Source organism: Lactuca virosa, chromosome 3, assembly GCF_052849685.1.
Source record: "Lactuca virosa cultivar CGN04683 chromosome 3, Lactuca_virosa_CGN04683_v6, whole genome shotgun sequence".
NCBI classification, from domain to species: domain Eukaryota; kingdom Viridiplantae; phylum Streptophyta; class Magnoliopsida; order Asterales; family Asteraceae; genus Lactuca; species Lactuca virosa.
Window position 1 is genome coordinate 235,625,183 of NC_136428.1, and position 22,144 is coordinate 235,647,326.

At 37.6% G+C, this 22,144-nt stretch overlaps 2 protein-coding genes across 2 annotated transcripts; one reads left to right on the forward strand and one right to left on the reverse strand.

Moving 5' to 3' along the window:
* Window positions 1–3,929: 3,929 nt before the first annotated feature.
* LOC145164465 (uncharacterized) lies at window positions 3,930–4,967 on the reverse strand. The gene has a single exon (XM_079083178.1). It carries the CDS (start codon window positions 4,965–4,967, stop codon window positions 3,930–3,932), a length of 1,038 nt encoding a protein of 345 aa, XP_078939304.1.
* Window positions 4,968–6,238: 1,271 nt separating this feature from the next.
* On the forward strand, window positions 6,239–7,910 carry LOC145167061 (UDP-glycosyltransferase 83A1-like). Its single transcript, XM_079086146.1, has 2 exons — window positions 6,239–6,808; window positions 6,875–7,910. The coding sequence occupies exons 1-2, from the start codon at window positions 6,388–6,390 to the stop codon at window positions 7,792–7,794; spliced, it is 1,341 nt and encodes a 446-aa protein (XP_078942272.1). The 5' UTR covers window positions 6,239–6,387; the 3' UTR covers window positions 7,795–7,910.
* Window positions 7,911–22,144: the final 14,234 nt, after the last annotated feature.

Genomic DNA, 22,144 nt, shown 5'->3' on the forward strand with positions numbered 1-22,144 from the left:
CACGCAAGGAAGCGATCTAGTTTACTTAAGGATTTCCCGTCTTCACTCATCCAAGTGAATTTACGACCCCCCAATTTAAACTCAAACAACTTAGCATTAAGAATGAACGAGTTGAATTCATCCATAGAGGCTTCACTCCCAAAATTGGATAGTCTCTCTGATTTGTTTCTCACTTAATTGAAATCTCCCATCACTAGCCAACAACCATCAAAAGAATTAATGACCGCAAGCAGATTCATCCACCGGAGCATAGACATTGAGAATGTTTAACACACCATCCATACCATTCCAGTGGCCAGAAAGAAGTATATAATTAGGATTCCTGATGACATTCACCTGTTTGAAAAGAAGAGGGTTCCACACACAACGTAAGCCACCAGATCTTCCTTGTGACTCAATAATCTTGTTTTTTTTTCTTTACATGTTTGAAAATGAAAGCTTTTTTCTTCACTTTTTTAGTCCAAGCAACCATCTCATTGAGCGTAAGGGGACCGTCTAGTATGCTTCTCTCACCAACATTATTCGATTGTTCCTGACTGATAACCTTGTCCAACACCTTCTTCAAGCGATTAGCAAGCACTTTCGATAAAACTTTATATAAGCAACCCACCAGGTTAATCGGCCGGTAGTCTTTAAGGTAAAGAGGATCTTTAACCTTAGGAATTAGAGAAATAAAGGAAGAATTACAACCTTTAGCCAACACCCCCGAGCTCTCAAAGTCTCTAACAAACATAAGCACGTCTGATTTTATTAAGTCCCAATAGTGCTTCAAAAAATTGAAGGTGAAACCATCCGGGCCCGGCGCCTTATCACTCCCACAACACCAAACCGCATCCTTGATTTCAGCCTCAGAAAAGGAAATAGTCATGGCTTCTCTATCTTCACACGAGATCTTCTTAAATCTGTTGCTGATGAGTTTAGGCCGATTTCTCATGGGCTCTTTGAACTTATCAGAAAAGAAGTCCCAAATGGCACTAGTAATTTTTACCGGATCCCTCACCCATAACCTATCAATAGATAGCCCATGAATCTGATTTTTTCTCTTGCTGTTGTTAACTATCCCGGGAAAAAACTTGGAGTTTTCGTCTCCATCCACCTCCCACTTTAGCCTGGCCTTCTGTTTGAGATCCAACCTGTGAATTAGGTCAATCTCCAACACTCTTTGCTTCCATAATCGACGATTGGCCCTCTCAGGAGACGATAGGGGCCTATCTTCAGCTGCAATTTCCATACAATCAATTTTATGCAACAATTGATTCTGTTCTTCTAACTCCTTTTTTCTCCCCTCCATTCTCCATTTCTTTAGCTCACGCTTAACTGCCAAGAGTTTCCTAGCAAGGCTTCTGTCAGAAGTACCAGAAGGAGACGAATGATCCCAAGCCTTTTTCACAATGTCATCTAGGCCATCAATCAACAACCAGGAATTAAAGAATCTAAACGGGCTCGGACCAAAGTCAAAATGTTCACTTGTAATAATAATGGGACAGTGATCCGAGAATCTTCTAGGAAGAATTGTAGCAGCAGCCATTCCCCAAATACTAATAAAGGTTCCACACGCAAGGAAGCGATCCAGTTTACTTAAGGATTTCCCATCTTCACTCATCCAAGTGAATTTACGACCCCCCAATTTAAACTCAAACAACTTAGCATTAAGAATGAACGAGTTGAATTCATCCATAGAGGCTTCACTCCCAAGATTGGATAGTCTCTCTGATTTGTTTCTCACTTAATTGAAATCTCCCATCACTAGCCAACAACCATCAAAAGAATTAATGACCGCAAGCAGATTCATCCACCGGAGCATAGACATTGAGAATGTTTAACACACCATCCATACCATTCCAGTGGCCAGAAAGAAGTATATAATCAGGATTCCTGATGACATTCACCTGTTTGAAAAGAAGAGGGTTCCACACACAACATAAGCCACCAGATCTTCCTTGTGACTCAATTATCTTGTTTTTTTTTCTTTACATGTTTGAAAATGAAAGCTTTTTTCTTTACTTTTTTAGTCCAAGCAACCATCTCATTGAGCATAAGGGGACCGTCTAGTATGCTTCTCTCACCAACATAATTCGATTGTTCCTGACTGATAACCTTGTCCAACACCTTCTTCAAGCGATTAGCAAGCACTTTCGATAAAACTTTATATAAGCAACCCACCAGGTTAATCGGCCGGTAGTCTTTAAGGTAAAGAGGATCTTTAACCTTAGGAATTAGAGAAATAAAGGAAGAATTACAACCTTTAGCCAACACCCCCGAGCTCTCAAAGTCTCTAACAAACATAAGCACGTCCGATTTTATTAAGTCCCAATAGTGCTTCAAAATATTGAAGGTGAAACCATCCGGGCCCGGCGCCTTATCGCTCCCACAACACCAAACCGCATCCTTGATTTCAGCCTCAGAAAAGGAAATAGTCATGGCTTCTCTATCTTCACACGAGATCTTCTTAAATCTGTTGCTGATGAGTTTAGGCCGATTTCTCATGGGCTCATTGAACTTATCAGAAAAGAAGTCCCAAATGGCACTAGTAATTTTTACCGGATCCCTCACCCATAACCTATCAATAGATAGCCCATGAATCTGATTTTTTCTCTTGCTGTTGTTAATTATCCCGGGAAAAAACTTGGAGTTTTCGTCTCCATCCACCTCCCACTTTAGCTTGGCCTTCTGTTTGAGATCCAACCTGTGAATTAGGTCAATCTCCAACACTCTTTGCTTCCATAATCGACGATTGGCCCTCTCAGGAGACGATAGGGGCCTATCTTCAGCTGCAATTTCCATACAATCAATTTTATGCAACAATTGATTCTGTTCTTCTAACTCCTTTTTTCTCCCCTCCATTCTCCATTTCTTTAGCTCACGCTTAACTACCAAGAGTTTCCTAGCAAGCCTTCTGTCAGAAGTACCAGAAGGAGACGAATGATCCCAAGCCTTTTTCACAATGTCATCTAGGCCATCAATCAACAACCAGGAATTAAAGAATCTAAACGGGCTCGGACCAAAGTCAAAATGTTCACTTGTAATAATAATGGGACAGTGATCCGAGAATCTTCTAGGAAGAATTGTAGCAGCAGCCATACCCCAAATACTCATAAAGGTTCCACACGCAAGGAAGCGATCCAGTTTACTTAAGGATTTACCGTCTCCACTCATCCAAGTGAATTTACGACCCCCCAATTTAAACTCAAACAACTTAGCATTAAGAATGAACGAGTTGAATTCATCCATAGAGGCTTCACTCCCAAGATTGGATAGTCTCTATGATTTGTTTCTCACTTCATTGAAATCTCCCATCACTAGCCAACAACCATCAAAAGAATTAATGACCGCAAGCAGATTCATCCACCGGAGCATAGACATTGAGAATGTTTAACACACCATCCATACCATTCAAGTAGCCAGAAAGAAGTATATAATTAGGATTCCTGATGACATTCACCTGTTTGAAAAGAAGAGGGTTCCACACACAACATAAGCCACCAGATCTTCCTTGTGACTCAATAATCTTGTTTTTTTTTCTTTACATGTTTGAAAATGAAAGCTTTTTTCTTTACTTTTTTAGTCCAAGCAACCATCTCATTGAGCATAAGGGGACCGTCTAGTATGCTTCTTTCACCAACATAATTCGATTGTTCCTGACTGATAACCTTGTCCAACACCTTCTTCAAGCGATTAGCAAGCACTTTCGATAAAACTTTATATAAGCAACCCACCAGGTTAATCGGCCGGTAGTCTTTAAGGTAAAGAGGATCTTTAACCTTAGGAATTAGAGAAATAAAGGAAGAATTACAACCTTTAGCCAACACCCCCGAGCTCTCAAAGTCTCTAACAAACATAAACACGTCCGATTTTATTAAGTCCCAATAGTGCTTCAAAAAATTGAAGGTGAAACCATCCGGGCCCGACGCCTTATCACTCCCACAACATCAAACCGCATCCTTGATTTCAGCCTCAGAAAAGGAAATAGTCATGGCTTCTCTATCTTCACACGAGATCTTCTTAAATCTGTTGCTGATGAGTTTAGGCCGATTTCTCATGGGCTCATTGAACTTATCAGAAAAGAAGTCCCAAATGGCACTAGTAATTTTTACCGGATCCCTCACCCATAACCTATCAATAGATAGCCCATGAATCTGATTTTTTCTCTTGCTGTTGTTAACTATCCCGTGAAAAAACTTGGAGTTTTCGTCTCCATCCACCTCCCACTTTAGCCTGGCCTTCTGTTTGAGATCCAACCTGTGAATTAGGTCAATCTCCAACACTCTTTGCTTCCATAATCGACGATTGGCCCTCTCAGGAGACGATAGGGGCCTATCTTCAACTGCAATTTCCATACAATCAATTTTATGCAACAATTGATTCTGTTCTTCTAACTCCTTTTTTCTCCCCTCCATTCTCCATTTCTTTAGCTCACGCTTAACTGCCAAGAGTTTCCTAGCAAGCCTTCTGTCAGAAGTACCAGAAGGAGACGAATGATCCCAAGCCTTTTTCACAATGTCATCTAGACCATCAATCAACAACCAGGAATTAAAGAATCTAAACGGGCTCGGACCAAAGTCAAAATGTTCACTTGTAATAATAATAGGACAGTGATCCGAGAATATTCTAGGAAGAATTGTAGCAGCAGCCATACCCCAAATACTCATAAAGGTTCCACACGCAAGGAAGCGATCCAGTTTACTTAAGGATTTCCCGTCTTCACTTATCCAAGTGAATTTACGACCCCCCAATTTAAACTCAAACAACTTAGCATTAAGAATGAACGAGTTGAATTCATCCATAGAGGCTTCACTCCCAAGATTGGATAGTCTCTCTGATTTGTTTCTCACTTCATTGAAATCTCCCATCACTAGCCAACAACCATCAAAAGAATTAATGACCGCAAGCAGATTCATCCACAACGTCCTTCTATCCCCGTCATCAACCGGAGCATAGACATTGAGAATGTTTAACACACCATCCATACCATTCCAGTAGCCAGAAAGAAGTATATAATTAGGATTCCTGATGACATTCACCTGTTTGAAAAGAAGAGGGTTCCACACTCAACATAAGCCACCAGATCTTCCTTGTGACTCAGTAATCTTGTTTTTTTTCTTTACATGTTTGACGAGGATTGTTGGAAGACAAGTCGTCACTCGTACTCATGATCGTCGAACCTGGTTCAGTTAGCCCCAATGTGATGCATTTGAAGGAAAAACTGAAAGATGCACTCGAAGCTTTAAGTTTTACACGTTGCGAGTGTTAGTAATTTCTAATATTTAATTAGTAATAAATTAAAATATATTAGAAATTAATAGTCTTTTAAGTGGGTATTATATAAGTTGTATCTATAAAATATATGTCAATAAGTTACGAAACAATCTAGTATAGTAAATGAAGATTTTTTGCCACATGTCACACTCTCATTCAATTTATCAAATATCATTTTATGGTTTTTTTGAATTAATTTTTTTTTCATATTTTATTTTATGGGGTTTTTTATTTTAATAAATTTCACATAATACTTTAATATAATAATTACAATAAATGTTGTAATAAATGAATATCAATTTCATTAATAGACTTACCTTCTTATTTCAAAATTCATAAATTAAAGATTATTAGTTTATTTTTTTATTTATTTAAATTTAAAAGATAAAAAGATCAATTTTAATAATTCATTATTTTTCTTATTTTCTTATAAATCCAAAGTTTTTAAATATTTAGATTTTTATATTTAATTTTTTTTAATTAACCCATATAATATGTACATGGATATTACACCTACTACTATATTGATTACCGAACATTATCAAAATATATAATAGATATTATTTTAAATAACATCATAAAATACACATGGTCAATACTTGCTGAAAATACGAATGTTACAAATTAATAATATGATAATTCTCATTTTTTTTTAATTTAATATCCATGCCCTAATATAAAATATTTATATTTACAGTGGATCATGATAAAAAAAAATACTTGTAAAACACATATACATTTTGTGTTACTAGAGTATTTTTTTTCATTATCATTTAATTCATTCCATTCATCGTTTTTTCCTACATGTCATATACAACATGAATTAATAACTCGTTTTCCAAAGTGACCAAACATCATCATGGAATGGTACTGGCCAGGGCCTTTTCAAACTACCTCAATTATTATGGATGCTTATAAAGCTGTGATTGCGACATATTAATGAGGCAAAACCACAAAATGCTCAATACACCACAAAATAAAGCCACGCCTCAAGCATGATTATCTATTCAAATGATCCAACAAAGAAGTAAAGAAACCATCAACAACTTTCAAAAACTCTATTAGAATATCATGGCAAAACACCATGTTCTAGTTATACCTTATCCCGCATAAGGCCATGTAATTCCTACAATGGAGCTTGCTCAACGCTTAGTCAAAGATGGTCTCAAAGTCACTTTCGTAAACACAGAGGCTATTCACAAAGTCGTAACAAGCAACTTGGTACAAAATGATGGTTCTATGGATCTAATGAATATGGTTTCAATCCCTGATGGATTAGAACCATGGGAGAACAGGAATGACCAAAGTAAGTTAGCCAAATCGATAGTAGAGTCTATGCCTAGCAAGTTGGAAGAACTTGTAGAGATGATTAACAAAAAAGATAGCAACAAAGTGACATGTATTATTGCTGATGATTCCATGGGATGGGCCTTACGAGTTGCAAAGAAAATGGGAATGAAAAGAGCAGCCTTCTGGCCTGCCGCAGCTACTACACTAGCCACCATGATGTGCTCCCAGAAGTTGATTGATGATAAAGTCATAAACAAAGATGGTAAGATTTGCAAAACTTTCTTTTTCATAAGTAAAATTTGTAATATTTCATGAATCTTCTTTGTAGGTACACCTCTAAATGATGATATGATTCACCTCTCAGACTCCATGCCACCTATAAAACCCTCTAATCTCCCCTGGATGTCAGCTGGTGACGTGACCACAATTGAACTTTCTTTTCAATTTGCAATAGGAGTTGCAGAAGGTGCCATGTTAGCAGAAAGGGTAATATGCAACTCAAGTGTCGAGTTAGAGCCTGCAACCTTCAACCAGTTCCCACAGTTGTTGCCGATAGGCCCTTTGTTAGCAAGCAACCGACTTGCTAACCAAACAGGCCATTTCTGGCAAGAAGACTCCACCTGCTTAAAATGGCTTGATCAACAACCAGCATGTTCAGTCATTTATATAGCATTTGGGAGTATCACTATTTTGAACCAAAAGCAGTTTAAAGAACTTGCACTTGGTCTTGAACATAGTTGCAAATCCTTCTTATGGGTTGTGAGAACAGGCATGGTAAAAGAGACTACAACAACTTTCCCATATGGATATGTTGAAAGAGTTGAATCTCGTGGAAAAATTGTTAGTTGGGCACCTCAACAGAAGGTCTTAGCGCATCCTTCAGTAGCTTGCTTCATGACTCACTGTGGTTGGAACTCTAGTTTAGAAGGGGTGATCAATGGTCTCCCTTTCTTGTGTTGGCCATACTTTACCGATCAAATTCTCAATGAAACTATCATTTGTGAAATATGGAAGACTGGGTTGGGGTTCAGAAAAGATGAGCAGGGAGTTATCAGTAAAGAGGAAATAAAAATTAAGGTAGAACAGCTCTTCAGGGACGAATCATTCAAAGATAAGGCGTTAGAAATTAAACACAAGGTTACAAGCAGTGTCAATCCAGGAGGACTCTCGCATCAAAACCTTTGCAATTTCATTGAGTGGATACAAGAGAACCATGCATATGCAAATGACCAAAGCGGGTCTGTGTAAACAAAAAAATATCGAGTATGGCATTTGGCGTATTTAGCTTTTGCCTGTATTTGGAATTGATGTTCGTGTATTCATGTCTTGCATTCTTAAATAAAAATACAAAAAAAAATAATTTTATATTTGTTATTATGTTTTATAAGGTTGTTAGATTAATTATTTATAAAACATGTGTAATTCGTACCTGATAAAATAAACTACGAACGTGAAATTTTAGTTACCAATGGCTTATCTATAAATTGCTGGCGATTATGAGATTCTACATGCTATTCATTATTCATAATTCACTATGCGATATTGTTAAAAGGCCTAAGAATTTTGATGGAGTGGTCCAAGAATTTCAGTATGGAATTCCACCGGTTGAAGCTTTATAGTAACATGGGATTATAGTCCCACATGTTGGTTACATGGTATAAATTGACCGTACATATACCGTCATAATGATATAAATTGACCGTACATATATCGTCATAATGACTTAAAAGGTTAATATATTTTTCGATTTATATATAATTTTTTTTTTCTTTATGGTTCACATTACACTTCAACCTATTTAACCGTACACATTTAGTCTTTATGACCGGCTACTTTAGGTAAGCCGGAAAAAATGAATTAAAAATGTAATATATTTCTTATTTAGTACATATTTAGTCCTTAATATTTTTTTGTACATTAAGTCCTTAATATTTTTTTTGTTGCAAAATAAGTTGTTGTATTTGTACATATTCAATACTAATTGTAGCGATTGTAAAAATTAGGTCGATGTTCGTCGATCAACGACCATAACTAATCTTGACGGAGGAGTTAACGTACAATACTCTTATAAATATAAATATATATTTTAATAATGAGGATGGTTTGTATACGTTACCATTCGTACATGACTAGGTATACGCTAATAAAGTCAACAAAATACGTACATATATGTTTTTGTAGTGAATGAATTGATTTATAAAAAAAAAATACCTAAGTCCATACAAGTATCATATGTAATAAACTATAAATAAACCCTATCATTATTTGGCAAGTGTATAACAGATTAAAATGAAGTATAAAATACATGTGTGTATATAAATGGTTAGTCTTGAAATTTAGACATCATGAATACACAAAATCCTACTCTTTGACATTTAACACTCCATTTAAAGGCCGGTACTTATAATACAACTAGAACTAGGGACTAAAGTTAAAGTCAACACCTATGTGTACCCCTCCTCACCCTTACTCGATATGGGCCATCCATGAATTAATTTCCCTACAACAATCATGCTTCATAGTACAAATGTAGGTGAGGTGAAGTTGCTTAACTTTTATCAGTAACCAAAGAAGTACCATAAATCATGGAAGTAAGGACAAGAGAGTACTTTAAGACTAAACGGAGTGGCTCTCGCTACGACAGCTCGTTAGCCTCGCTATGGACACAAAACACCACCCCTTAGCATTCGCTAGGGGAGTCGCCAAGGAGGAATCGCTACATACATAGCGAGAGGAGAGAGGGGATGGAGTTGTAATCTGATTGGTGCAACCTCTCATTTTCTACTTTTCCCTTCCTGTCAAACAAGGCAACCAAACAGCCCCCCCCTGAAAATCAGTGCTGATGCCCTCCTTCTTCTTCTTCAATTACTGCGAAAAACTCCACCGGCGTTTAGCGGAGGCGTGATTGATTGAGTTTATTGTAGCAGATGAGTAGAAAGGACAAAGAGAGAGAGAGAGAGAGAGAGCGCTTTGTTTTGTTGTGTGGCGCGTGGGGTCACGTTCTTCTTTTGAATGAATAAAGTGGACCAAAAAAATTTATATTCTTTATGAAGGTATCGTTTGAATTTTAAAATTTGAAGGTTTAATCAAGGGATAATGACTTGATAGGGTAAGATACTTTTTGAAATGTATACATTTAGACCTTATTCTTTTTTTTTTTGTAAAATAAACCCTTATACTTTATTTTTTGTAACAATGCAATCCTTGTGACCGGCTATACCCGGTATACCGGTCATATACAAATTTTCTTTTAGGGAAAATGACTTGATATGGTAAGATACTTTTTGAATTGTACACATTTAGTCCTTATTCTTTTTTTTTGTAAAATAAACCCTTATACTTTATTAATATGTACACATTAGGTCTTTTTCACCGGATTCTACAGGTTTTGCTGATGTGGAAGCACAAGTGGCACTAAATAGCAATTAATTAGCTTAGTCACCGGAGGTGGGTGATCCTCCAGCAACAAGAAAAGGGCGGCGACCCTTCTCTTTCTCGTCTCTCTTCCTTCCGGTCGAACAGCAACAACCAAACACCCTTTACCTGTTGTGTTTCTCCGATCTGTCTCTCTTTGCCTCCATCTTTGAGATATGTTGCCAGAAAAAGAAGAAAGAATCGACGAGGGGGCTACCAGAGCAACTCCTCGCTGCCAACTACCGTCTCTACTTCCTCCTACCTCCCCCTTGGACCTTGTTGTTTTTTCCATCATTCCTCCTTGCTACTAGTGACGTGTAGGAACACACAAAGGAGTCGCCGGAGATCGGGGTTCTCCCTCTTTTTCATGATGAATAAAAGTTGGAAAAATCTCGTTGTGAATATGTGGATGCCACCTGGGTATTTTATTTCAACAAAATAAAAGAAAGGGAAAATGACTTGATAGGGTAAGATACTTTTTGAAATGTACACATTTAGTCCTTATTCTTTTTTTTTTGTAAAATAAACCCTTCCACGTCAGCAAAACCTGTAGAATCCGGTGAAAATGACCTAATGTGTACATATTAATAAAATATAAGGGTTTATTTTACAAAAAAAAAGAATAAGGACTAAATGTGCACATTTCAAAAAGTATCTTACCCTATCAAGTCATTATCCCTTTAATCAATAAAGTCTACTAACATATATTATTTAATATTTATGTCTATAAATTAATAATAAAATGGGTTTGAATGTATCCATGTTTTTCTATTGTCTTTATTAGACGTTTAAATACATTTAATAGATAATTAAAATTTAATTCAAATCCTATATAAAATTAAATGTTTCGGTTTCATTATACAAGTGTGATTGGCTTTCGTTTCTTTTTCTCTACGAACCGATGTAATATTTTGGATATTAAAATAATATAACTTAATTAAATTTGAAAAAAAAATATTGGAGTGTTAGGAGTGTTACCACTCATTTTGAAATGCCAAGAATGGGATGTTAAGACAAAAAAATGAGGTGCATTCAAAAAAATGACATGGCAAGGTGTCAGGAGTGTTACCACTCCCTCTAACCTAAGAGGGTTGCACACTCTTTCTCCCTCTAACTCACGTGCCATATTCCCTCACACACTACAAGAAAATCACCCTTTAGCGGCGACGCTATTACCGACGACGGAGGTCTTTAGCGGCAACACTAGAGATTGTCGCCGCTAAAAGCCCCTGTCGCCGGTAATAGCGTCGCCGCTAAAGGATGATCACCCGAATCCGCGTTTTCCCCTTCCGTTATATCTACACCGTCCGATAAAATATCCAATCCAACGGTTGGGGTCACTTTATCCGAACTAACCTAATACCGGCGACATATGTGCGTTTTCCCCTTCCGTTATATCTACACCGTCCGATAAAGGTTGAAATTGTCACCGCTAATACTTCACTAAAAAATGACGCGGTACCCTTCCCTCCAGATTGTCGCCGCTATTGATAAGTGTCGCCGGTAAAACCCTATTAGTCGCCGCTAAAGGCGTCGCCGGTAAAGCCTGTCGCAGATAAAAAAAAACGCACGCAACAGACTTCATTCTTCCATTCTGCTTTCTGTTTACCCTTCGCCCCTTCCAACTTCTTCCGAGTTCATCTTCAATTTGCTTGTTCCATCCCGATTTCTCCCCACATTGTGTCATATTAAGGATATTAAGGATGAAGGTGTGATTTGGGACCGATTTCTAACTCAATTTCTTGAAGAAAGGTAATTTGATTTGATAATTTCCTTGTTAATTTGGTTTGTGTGAGAATGCACGTAGAATAGTTCACATATTCCCAATGGTTATTGATACTTTAGTACTTTATGCATCCTGTTTTCTTCAGTTGATGCTTTTTTTCTCGTGTATCTTCAAGCTTTTTTAGTTGCTAGTGAACAGCTATTCAAGCTGATGACATTCATTGTTGTGCTAATATTTGAACTTTGATCTGTCCCTTGTTGATTGTTTGTTGTCATATGGTGTGGTTGATTAAATGTTATGGGTAATCAGGAATCCTGGATGAATTCAAATTGAAGGTCTTCTATAAAAGTAAAATCAAAGACGTATTGAATGAGAACATCAATTTACAGTCTAATAAACTGATAATGTACGAACCATGATGAGAGTAATCTGGTCTTTGTGTAGTTTTTCGTTTAATTGTGATGATTTCAGCCCGTTCATTTCATTTATCTAATTGTTTTTGGTTTAACTTCTGTGGAAACAGTAATATAGCCAAAAGTTTCACCTTATATTGTTTAAAGATCAATTTGTTTTTACATTCTTTGGAGGCCTTTGCTAATATTGTTGAAGAGATTTGTGACATTTTGGATGGCTCCCAGGTTTTGTTGGAGGACATATTGTTGAAGGAAACATCATCTTTACTGTCGATTTGTAGCTTCATCGGGTGAATAGCAGTTTTTCCGGCTACATATCCGTGGATTTCCGCCACTACAGGTTCTATTCTTTCATTTTTTTGTGAATTTGGTATTTGTATGTGAAAATTATGTGAAAATTGCCATATGTGAAAATTGTGTGTATATTTGATATTTGTATGTGAAAATTGTGTGTATATTTGATATTTGATGTATGTGGTATATGAGTATTTGGTAGAAGTATATATATGATATGTGAAATTATATGTATTTGTTATATGTAGGATGTTATTGTGTGTATGTGAATGTATGTATGTTTGTTGTAAATGTGGTATATGATTGTGAAAATTTTGTATTTGGTATAAATAGGATGTTATTATCTATATATGTGAAATTATGTGTAATTGGTTTAAGTAGGATGCTATTTTGTGTGTATGTGAATGTATTTGTATTCGGTGTATATGTGGTATATGTATGTAAAAGTATGTGAATTTCAAGCTAATTTGTTGACAGAGAGTTTTCAAGCAGCTTTGTCAAAAGGTTATCGAGAACGTAAAGCTGACGCAAAAGAATATTTTATGTCAGTCGGAGGGTATGAAGATATCCCGGGAGCATTAGCCAACCCTCCAGAGGGTCTGGAAGTTGATAACTGGATGAAAGCAGTTGAGTATTTCCAAACAGACGAACATAGAGTTGCTTCAGAAAGGAACCAAAAAATCCGTGAAATGCAAACAAATGTGAATCGTGGGGGGTCGAGCTCGTATAGCAGTACTTGCTATAAGAAGGTAACGTAAGATACATGTAATTATTTATTTAAAATATAATCTAATTTTTAAAGTTAAACAGAACCTGAAGAGAGTGGAAACGTTTCGCAAAGCTCATACCGATAAGAATGATGTATTTGTTACTGCTGAGGCGGAACAACAATATGTAAGTATTTAATTATAATTTTATCATATAATTAAATGTTTATTTATACTTAATTGTTACTCACTTTTGGGAGTTACAGAATCGGTTAGTTGAAGAGCTGTTAGAACAAACTCAAGGTGAAAGTCAGTTAACACCCGCTCAAGAAAGAACTACGTTTGAGAAAGTATTAGGAGAGCGATGTGGCCATATTAGAGGCATTGGCCGTAAACCTTCTGCTCTCCCGCCGATTCCACAACCTTTGCAACCATCACCACAACCATCACATCCATCACAGGTAAAACAATCTACTTTGGTAATTTTGGTTTTGTGGTGATTATTTGCTAAAAAGTTTGGTAATTAGGTTTTTGTCCCAAGTGCAAAAAATAACAACTTACTTTGGTTTTTTGTCTTAGTTTAAAAATAGCAATCTACTTTATCATCGTAAAATGCATGTTGATTTGGTAATTTTGGTTTTGTGGTGATTATTTGCTAAAAAGTTTGGTAATTAGGTTTTTGTCCCAAGTGCAAAAAATAACAACGTACTTTGGTTTTTTGTCTTAGTTTAAAAATAACTATGTATTTTCATAGTTTTTGTTTATTTTTGATAATTTAACTTATAAGTTTGTATATGTTGTTATTAATTATGTAGTTGGAAAATCTCCGCGCGATGCTGAATGAACCGGCATGTAGGGATGAGCTGTATTCGTTTTTTCAATCCCAAAATAATCGAGGAAACGATGGGAATGAAGATGATGGTATATAGGCCAGGATGAGTTTTATTTGCATATGTTATCACGCTTTGCTACTTGGTAGATTGTAAAACTTTGGTTGTTTTTTGTAATTGCCGGTGACACTAATACCGGGCGACATTATTACTTTTTATATTTAATCGGCTATTATGACTTTTGATATTTAATTAATTATAATCGGATGTTTGTTTTGTAATTAGCATCGACACTATTATTTTTGATATTTAATCGAATGTTGCTATGTAATTACCGAGTACATTATTACCGGCAACCAAAATCGTTAATTACAAAAACAAATTTTAAAAAATGAAAATCGTAATTACCGGCGACACTATTACCGGCGACATGGTTATTACCGGCGACACAGTCATTACCGGCGACACATATCATTAGCGGCGACATCTATCATTAGCGGCGACATGTTCATCAATAGCGACGAAGTAGTAGCGGCGACTTATTACCGGCGACGCGTCGCCGCTATTACCATTACCGGCGACATCTTGGCTTATTATCGGCGACTTTTGTCGCCGCTAATGATCATTTTCCTTGTAGTGACAATCTCTTATCCATTCAAAACCCCAAGCCTTTAATAGAGTGTAGAGTTGCTTCTAAAAATGGCCAAAGGTACATACTAGGGGAAAGTTGACAGTTTTTAGGAGAGTATAAAAAGGGCACTATTAGGGACCTTTAACCCAGAAAAGTTCAGCCGCAAACCTCTTTCCTCTCTACTTCCTTTCCTGTGTTCGAAGTTTATCAAGAACACCTCCATCGGAGGTGTTTTCTGCTGTGATTTCGGGAGGCAAAAAGGGGTAGCAACCACCGAGTTTAGCCACCTGTTACAGCCAACAAATGTGCCAAATATCCCCCTGAAGTCGTTTGTTTTTCTGCCTAGTTATCCCTCTCACTTGCAACTGCGAAAAAAAGGATGAAAAGGGGCGAGAAGGCTGCCGAAAAAACCCCGACCACCCCATTTCTGTCGACAGCACCTGTGGCTGTTTTGGTGAGTTTTCTTTCATCATAAGATCTGAAAAACTTGTTGTTTTGAGTACCTTTGTGAGGTCCAATAATCTAGATAAATATTTTTTTATTGTTGGTGAAACAACTGGGTCTTGAACGAAGCAAAAACCTCACCGAATCATCCGTCTAGACTCGAGAATCACGCACCAAATGTAAGTCTTTATGACCCCGTTTTACAGGTTTCCTTTGTTTTTGGGGGGAGATACATACTTGAGTATTTTGATATAATTTGATGGCTAAAAGGTTTATATGTTACATGCATGCAAAGTTGATGCCACATACAAAAGTTATTAATATCTATATTTGTTATAAATACTATTTTTACAAATAAAGTTTGTTAAAAATGTTGTGGTTAGTAATTGATAAACATAAGAGTTTTATAAAATGTTAGACATATTTACAAACACTTGTGGAAATAAAAATGTTAGATAAGATTAAGTTGATGAAATTAGTGTTATAATATTTGTCGGAACGAATAAAAGTATCGTTAAGAACTTATGTCGAAATTTTGATAGATGAACATTTTTAACTTGTCATCTTCATTAATATGATATGTATAATCACATGAGTTGTGTATATTAGGACATGAAACTTATTTTTCATAAAGTTTTAATATGAAAGAATTAAACGAAATGATAAAATAAAAATACACAAACGAATTATAAATTTGTATCTAAAGTATGAGAATAAACCACAAGTAGTTATATACTATGGTATAATACGAAATCTCGTCGATAAATAATGTGTATGTATTTTTAAGACTAAGTTTACTTACGAATGAAAACAATATATTTTCAACATTAAGTAAATATTAAAAATACATTAATAATGGATTAAGGCGACCAACGGTCAACCGACATAACACCGGCACATATGAGTTATTCGACTACGCTAATGGAACGTCCTTCCTATCAGATTGTAGTTTGAAACTACTCGAGTTATTACCGTCTTATTATTTGAAAGCTAAGTTAAATTCAATATTTAACTAAATTCACTAAGCTTTAAAAATCTTAATAATATAAGAATCGCATTGGTGATCATCGAAAGCGACGGATTTTATGGGCCGAAGAATTGTTGTTATGGAGCTTGTGGATTTCGTATCCCGTGTGTATTTGTGGGAGGAATTATCGAAAGGTGTGAAAGATGGAGTTTTATGATGGTGTGTTTTTCTTTCATTAAGATCAAAAATCGTAGAATTGAAACCTAACGCTATAACCATTATTCCATGAGGGATCATATATTGTGGGTCTATGTACACGACATAGATTATAATAAAAAACGTTGGTGTAGATATATTTCGTATGTAATGATTTATGCGGGTTGGTCTTTTTCTCCGTCTGTGGTTGGTAGCTACAACTTCGTCTGACGAGGCAGGCGTCTAATGTTTCTTTCTTTGTTACTATATGACTGTTTAAAACGTTAGTAATGATTTCGATTCCTCCCTAGTTTTTGTTGTGCCTGTGTGGCTTGTGGAACTCCTATAGTGTCGGTTATAAGCGAATTGTTGAAATGAATATTTATATTCGGAGAAGTATAGGTCTAGGATGAGTCAATCCTCCCAATTTGCACCGAACGTGTAAGATTGTTTAGATTGTTGACTACCTTTCCTTGCGACATAACTCTCCGTAAGCGAACACAGTCCAAATAATAAATTTGTCACGAGAATAACTAATCATTGTCGTTAAAATTATTTGAGTAATAATAATACGCGTTATAATTTACCAGTCATTGAAAAATATTTTTGAATTAATAAAACTCTCGGAGTCAAAAGAAAACCTATAAAGCTCAACAACATTATTGTTGACGTATTTTCAAAATGTATGTATCTCTAGGTGTTCAAAGTGACCGGAAGAACTCTCACCCAATGTGAGAACGAAGGATTGACGTTGGGAATAAATAGTCGGCTCTATTGTAGCCTTTTGTTCTATTATTATCTTGCGGAAAGTTGCATTCTGCGGTTATCGCTTTTGGATTTATTAAACAGTGTATTTCGTCGTATTCAGATTTCGGAAGAATGTAATGTTGTATAAATTATGTTATTATTTCAATATATGTTGTTGACTATGATCCAAATGTTTAGTCTCAACCCCGGCGTTTCCGTCGTTGGTCGGGGTGTGACATGTGACAGATTGGTATCAGAGCTAACGACTATAGCGAATTAGTACTTTCCTTAAAAGACAACTATAGTCTACAGGCTTACTCTAATAGGTTCAAGTATTCCTAAAACCTATATCATATCGCTAATAGACTTATCCCTATAAGTCTAATATTCAGTATGCGTAGGTTTCCCCCTTAGGTCGACGATCCTATGATCAAAAATTTGTTCCTATAGACTACGCGTGATAATATAAAATCAAGAACTTAAGGAAATATGACCATTAAAAGAGACATGCATAATATATAAATAAATTATAATTTTGAAGAAATTTAATTAAAAAAGTGTTTAAAAAGTCAAATAATCAATTAGGTTCTCTAGTACATAAGGCGTACCACAACTAAACCTAGTTGTGTGCCTAAGTTTTATTATGGTAAGATTCTACGCACTATTGAAAACTAAGTGAGTTAGTTGATCTGTTTAAACGATGGGAAAAAATGAGAATAAAGTTAAAAATGTGTAAAACTGTTAATAAATAAATACTGACGACCACTAAATTTATTTATAGGAGAAATCGTCAAGAGTGGGACGAGAACGATCAAGAGGTGGACTCGCCTTACCACCTACCCGGAGATCCTTACGTCCCTGATCCACCGGCTGCTGGGATGCCGATACTGATAGGGGATAGAGAGCCAGAAGAGGATCCTACCGAGGATCCGGAGGATATGGAGCAGGAGCCTGAGGAGGATCCGAACGAGGATCCGGAGTAGATTGAACATGTGGCCGAAGAAGAGATGGAGTTCGAAGCATACGAGTCTATGGGCGAAGTAACCACTATATAGGAAGAAGAACCTATTGCATCACCACCTCCTACCTCTTACTACATGGGCTCGGGTATACCTCGTAATCGGAGGTACACGCAAAAGACCCTCCCTACATATGGAGGCGTTAAGAAGAAGAAGCCTAGGATGCGAGTTCACGGTTTTCTGAGTCTCACGGGGAACTTTCACCCTACCATGCTTCCCCCTGTCAAACCTGCATTGAACCCTATGCATTAAGCCTCTCATGCGACTCAGGAGAGGAGGATGTATGATCCTACTTGGATATCTGAAGTTATGAATGAATGGGTTCGAGACCAGGGAGGAACCCATTGGTTCGAGATAAGACAGTGTTCGGGGACAAATCCCCCGACACCTTTGCGGAGGACATGTTGTCACTCTTGTTCGACCGTACCATGCAGCTTGGCCGCAAGGTCGAGTCCATGGATGGGGATATGCATGCTATCGGAGGCAACGATGCTCTGCGGGGCAAACAGATAAAGGAGGTGAGAGTCTAGAGGGAGCGAAACCAGGAGGACATAAAGAGAGATCAGAGCATGACTCAGTTTATGTACGAGTTTATGGTTACAGAGTAGATTCACAGGCTAAAGACTGAGGGACAGATCCGGGAGGCGTTGCAGAGGGCCGTCGAGGCAGATGCTGTAGCTAGAGGAGTGGCAGAGCGAATGGGGAGTGTGGAGGAACAGATCCAAGAGATCTTGGATGTGCTGTCTCGCAACTTTGGATTGGGTTAGTTTGGGATGAAGTGAAGGTTGGTTAGTGAAGGCTTTGGGTCAAGTCATGGGTGATTGCCAATTTTGGTATAAAATTTCGGATATGTAATAGGATATGGGTCGCTAGTGACCCTCGGATAATATAATTGTGATGTAAGGGGAAAGGATGCAGGAACTCGTTGTGGTCTTGCAAATTTTGATGCGGTCAATTTATTGTAAACATGTTAAATTATCGTCCCTAGCATGTAGTGATTTTGTGGTAATGTAAACGAATGTAAAACTTTGAAAGGATTTTGTGAAATATATGAAGCATATATTATTAGTATTATGTGTTGTTATGTGATGATCGTTGTGTCAGTTGCTTGATTTCACTCTAAATAATTGAAGAACATTAAAAATAATTAAAAACATGGTTGATCAAACACTTACAATTAAAGTGACTAAATAGATCAACATCATGCCGCCAAGAAAGAGGAGTAAACGACTGAGAAATTGACCCCAATCCGAAAGGTTGGAAAGGAAAATTCCACCCATGACATCTCGACCCAGGAGGGCCGACCCGACTCAAGGCCAACAGAAATTCCGGTTGTGGATACGCCAACCGTTGTTGCACCACCCCCTGAGACACGACTCCCTCGGACAACAATAGAGCTAGAAGAAATAATTGCAGACCACCTTGCGATCTCTATGACAAACACAGGAAGCACAAATGCAAGAAACCCCATCGTTGAAATTGAAGAGCTCGAGGCTAGGCGTGGAAGTAGTTCAAACATTAACCCTATTGAGACTCGAAGGATATGCACCTATAAGGACTCTATGAACTGCAAGCCTAAGTACCTCTATGGAAATGAAGGAGTAACCGGCCTTACCAGATCGTTCGAAAGGATGGAGTCCGTGTTCCAGATCAGTTACTGCGCCGAAGATAGCAAAGTGCGTTTCCCTGCCTGTACTTTCGTGGATGCAGCATTGACTTGGTGGAATGACCAGGTTAAGTCATTGGGCATTATCCTTGCCAACTCTTTCACCTGGAGTGAACTGAGAACCATGTTGATAGAAGAGTACTGTCCTAGAGACGAACTTCAGAATCTGGAAAACGAGCCATGGAACCTTAAGATGAAAGGTTCAGACATTAAAGCCTAAACGACCAGGTTTAACGACCTTTCCTTGTTATTCCCAACTCTAGTAACCCCTGAACATGTGTAGGTGGAACGTTATATTTGGGGCCTGTCTCCCAAGATCAAGGGTATGGTCATGTCTTCAAGACCTACAACCTTTGAGAGCGTCAAGAATATGGCTAAATGACTGACCAACAATGAGGTTAGTCAGGGAAACATGGAGGCCAGATCTAAACCCCCAACTCTGAACCAAGGAAGAAAAGAAAATTTTATGGAGGAAAACCAATCCCACCCAAGAAGCAAGAAACCAAGAAGGTCTATGTTACTACTCCAGCAGTAACAACAACACTTGCATCGCGAAGGGGCTATGCAAACAACTACCAAAAGTGTAACATATGTGATAGAAACCACATTGGAGATTGTTACCATTGCAACCGGTGCAACAGGAAGGGGCATACTGCAAATTTCTGTAGGAACAATATGAGCACAGGAGGAAATCGGAGTTTCGATACCAAGGCTGGAAATAGGGAAGAAAGAACATGTTACGAGTGTAGAGAGAAAGGTCACATCTCACGATATTGTCCAAAAGGGAAGGATAAAGGTGGAAATGCCCGAGGGAGAGCATTTGTGATAGGAAACAGGGACGCTATTTAGGATCCGTCTGTGGTCACTGGTACGTTCCTTATTAATAACTTGTATGCTACAATACTTTTTGACTCTGGTGCCAATAAAAGTTTTATAACCCCATCTTTTCAACAACTTTTAAATCACAAGTCTAGTAAATTAGAATCAACATACAAAGTAGAAGTAGCGAACGGCCAGATAGAGAGCATTACCGAAATCCTAAGAGATTGCTTGTTAACCCTAAACGACCACACTTTCCATATAGATCTTCTGACTATTCCTATAGGAAGTTTTGACGTCATCATAGGAATGGACTGGCTTGCTCCTCACCACGCCGAGATTTTGTGCTATGAGAAGGCCGTACGTTTAACCCTACCCAATGGAGAGATCCTGGCCATTTACGGGGATAAATCGGGGGAGAACCTGTAAGTCCCAAAACTATGGGTCTTAGAGGTGCACAAAACCTGAATCCGATCCGATCCGATCCGGATCCGAATCTGATCCGGTTTCGCTTACATCATCAAAAATCCGATCCGGTCAAAATCCGATCCGAATCCGGTCAAAATCCGATCCGGTTCCAAACAAAATCCGAATCCGATTCTAATCCGATTTGAAACCGGTTTAAACCGATTTTAGTGGGTTTTAATCGGATTTTGGGACGGATTTGGATCCGGTTTTTAGCGAATCCGGTTTACGATCCGGTATCAAATCCGATTTGGAATATAGGATTAGGATCCGATTGAAAATCCGGTTTTAAATCCGATCCGATCCGGTTTGGTCAAAACCGGTTTTGACCCAATCCGGTTTCGGATTGGATCCGGTTTTGAATAGTGAAACCGGTTTTTGTGTGCATCTCTAATGGGTCTTATACGATATCTGTGACAACCGTCAAAATTGAGTCAAGTCAAAGTCAAACAAAGTCAACAAGTCAAAACCAATCGACTCAATTAACCCTTGTATATTAGGGTTTACACTATGTAATTACTGTACAATGCAATATTTTAATGAGAGAAACATTATTTGGAAAGTTCGTGTGTTGAATTTCCTAAGTCTCAAATGCAGTAAACATTGAACCAAAACGATAAAAAAATTATTGCACACTCATCGGGAGTGTGTACGACACTAAAACACGGTTTAACGGGGTTTATGAACCTTGCGTTGTGAAGCCGGACACTCAAATTAATCACAAACGAAACCTCTCTAAATCGTTTTCACTCTATCTCTTTCTATTTGAAATCTCTCCCAAATCTCTCCCAAATCTCTCTCAAAAGTTACTTTAACTTTTTGTAATCATTCGGGCCATCCCGACCCTTAACCAGGTCAAAAACCACTTGAAACGGGGTAAAAACGGGTAAAATAACCTTAAGGAACCAAAACCCTCCTATTAGAAGCGAAAACTCTCATGAGAAGCCTCTCAGGACCGAAGCCTCTCAGGACCGAAGCCTCTCATGAGAAGCCTCTCAGGACCGAAGCCTCTCATTAGAAGCCTCTCATTAGAAGCCTCTCAGGACAGAAGCCTCGCATGAGAAGCCTCTCAGACAGCCCATGCGAGAGGTCTCGCAGACGGCCCCTTTTTACCGGTTTTTCGACTACGACTTCGTTTTAACTCCGTTTTTCATTATTTTAACGTGGGATTTTCACCCAAAACTTTATTTTATAAACGAAGGCCCCAAAATATATAAATCTCCAGGGTTTTTATAAAAATGTATTAAAAGAATTGGTGGTT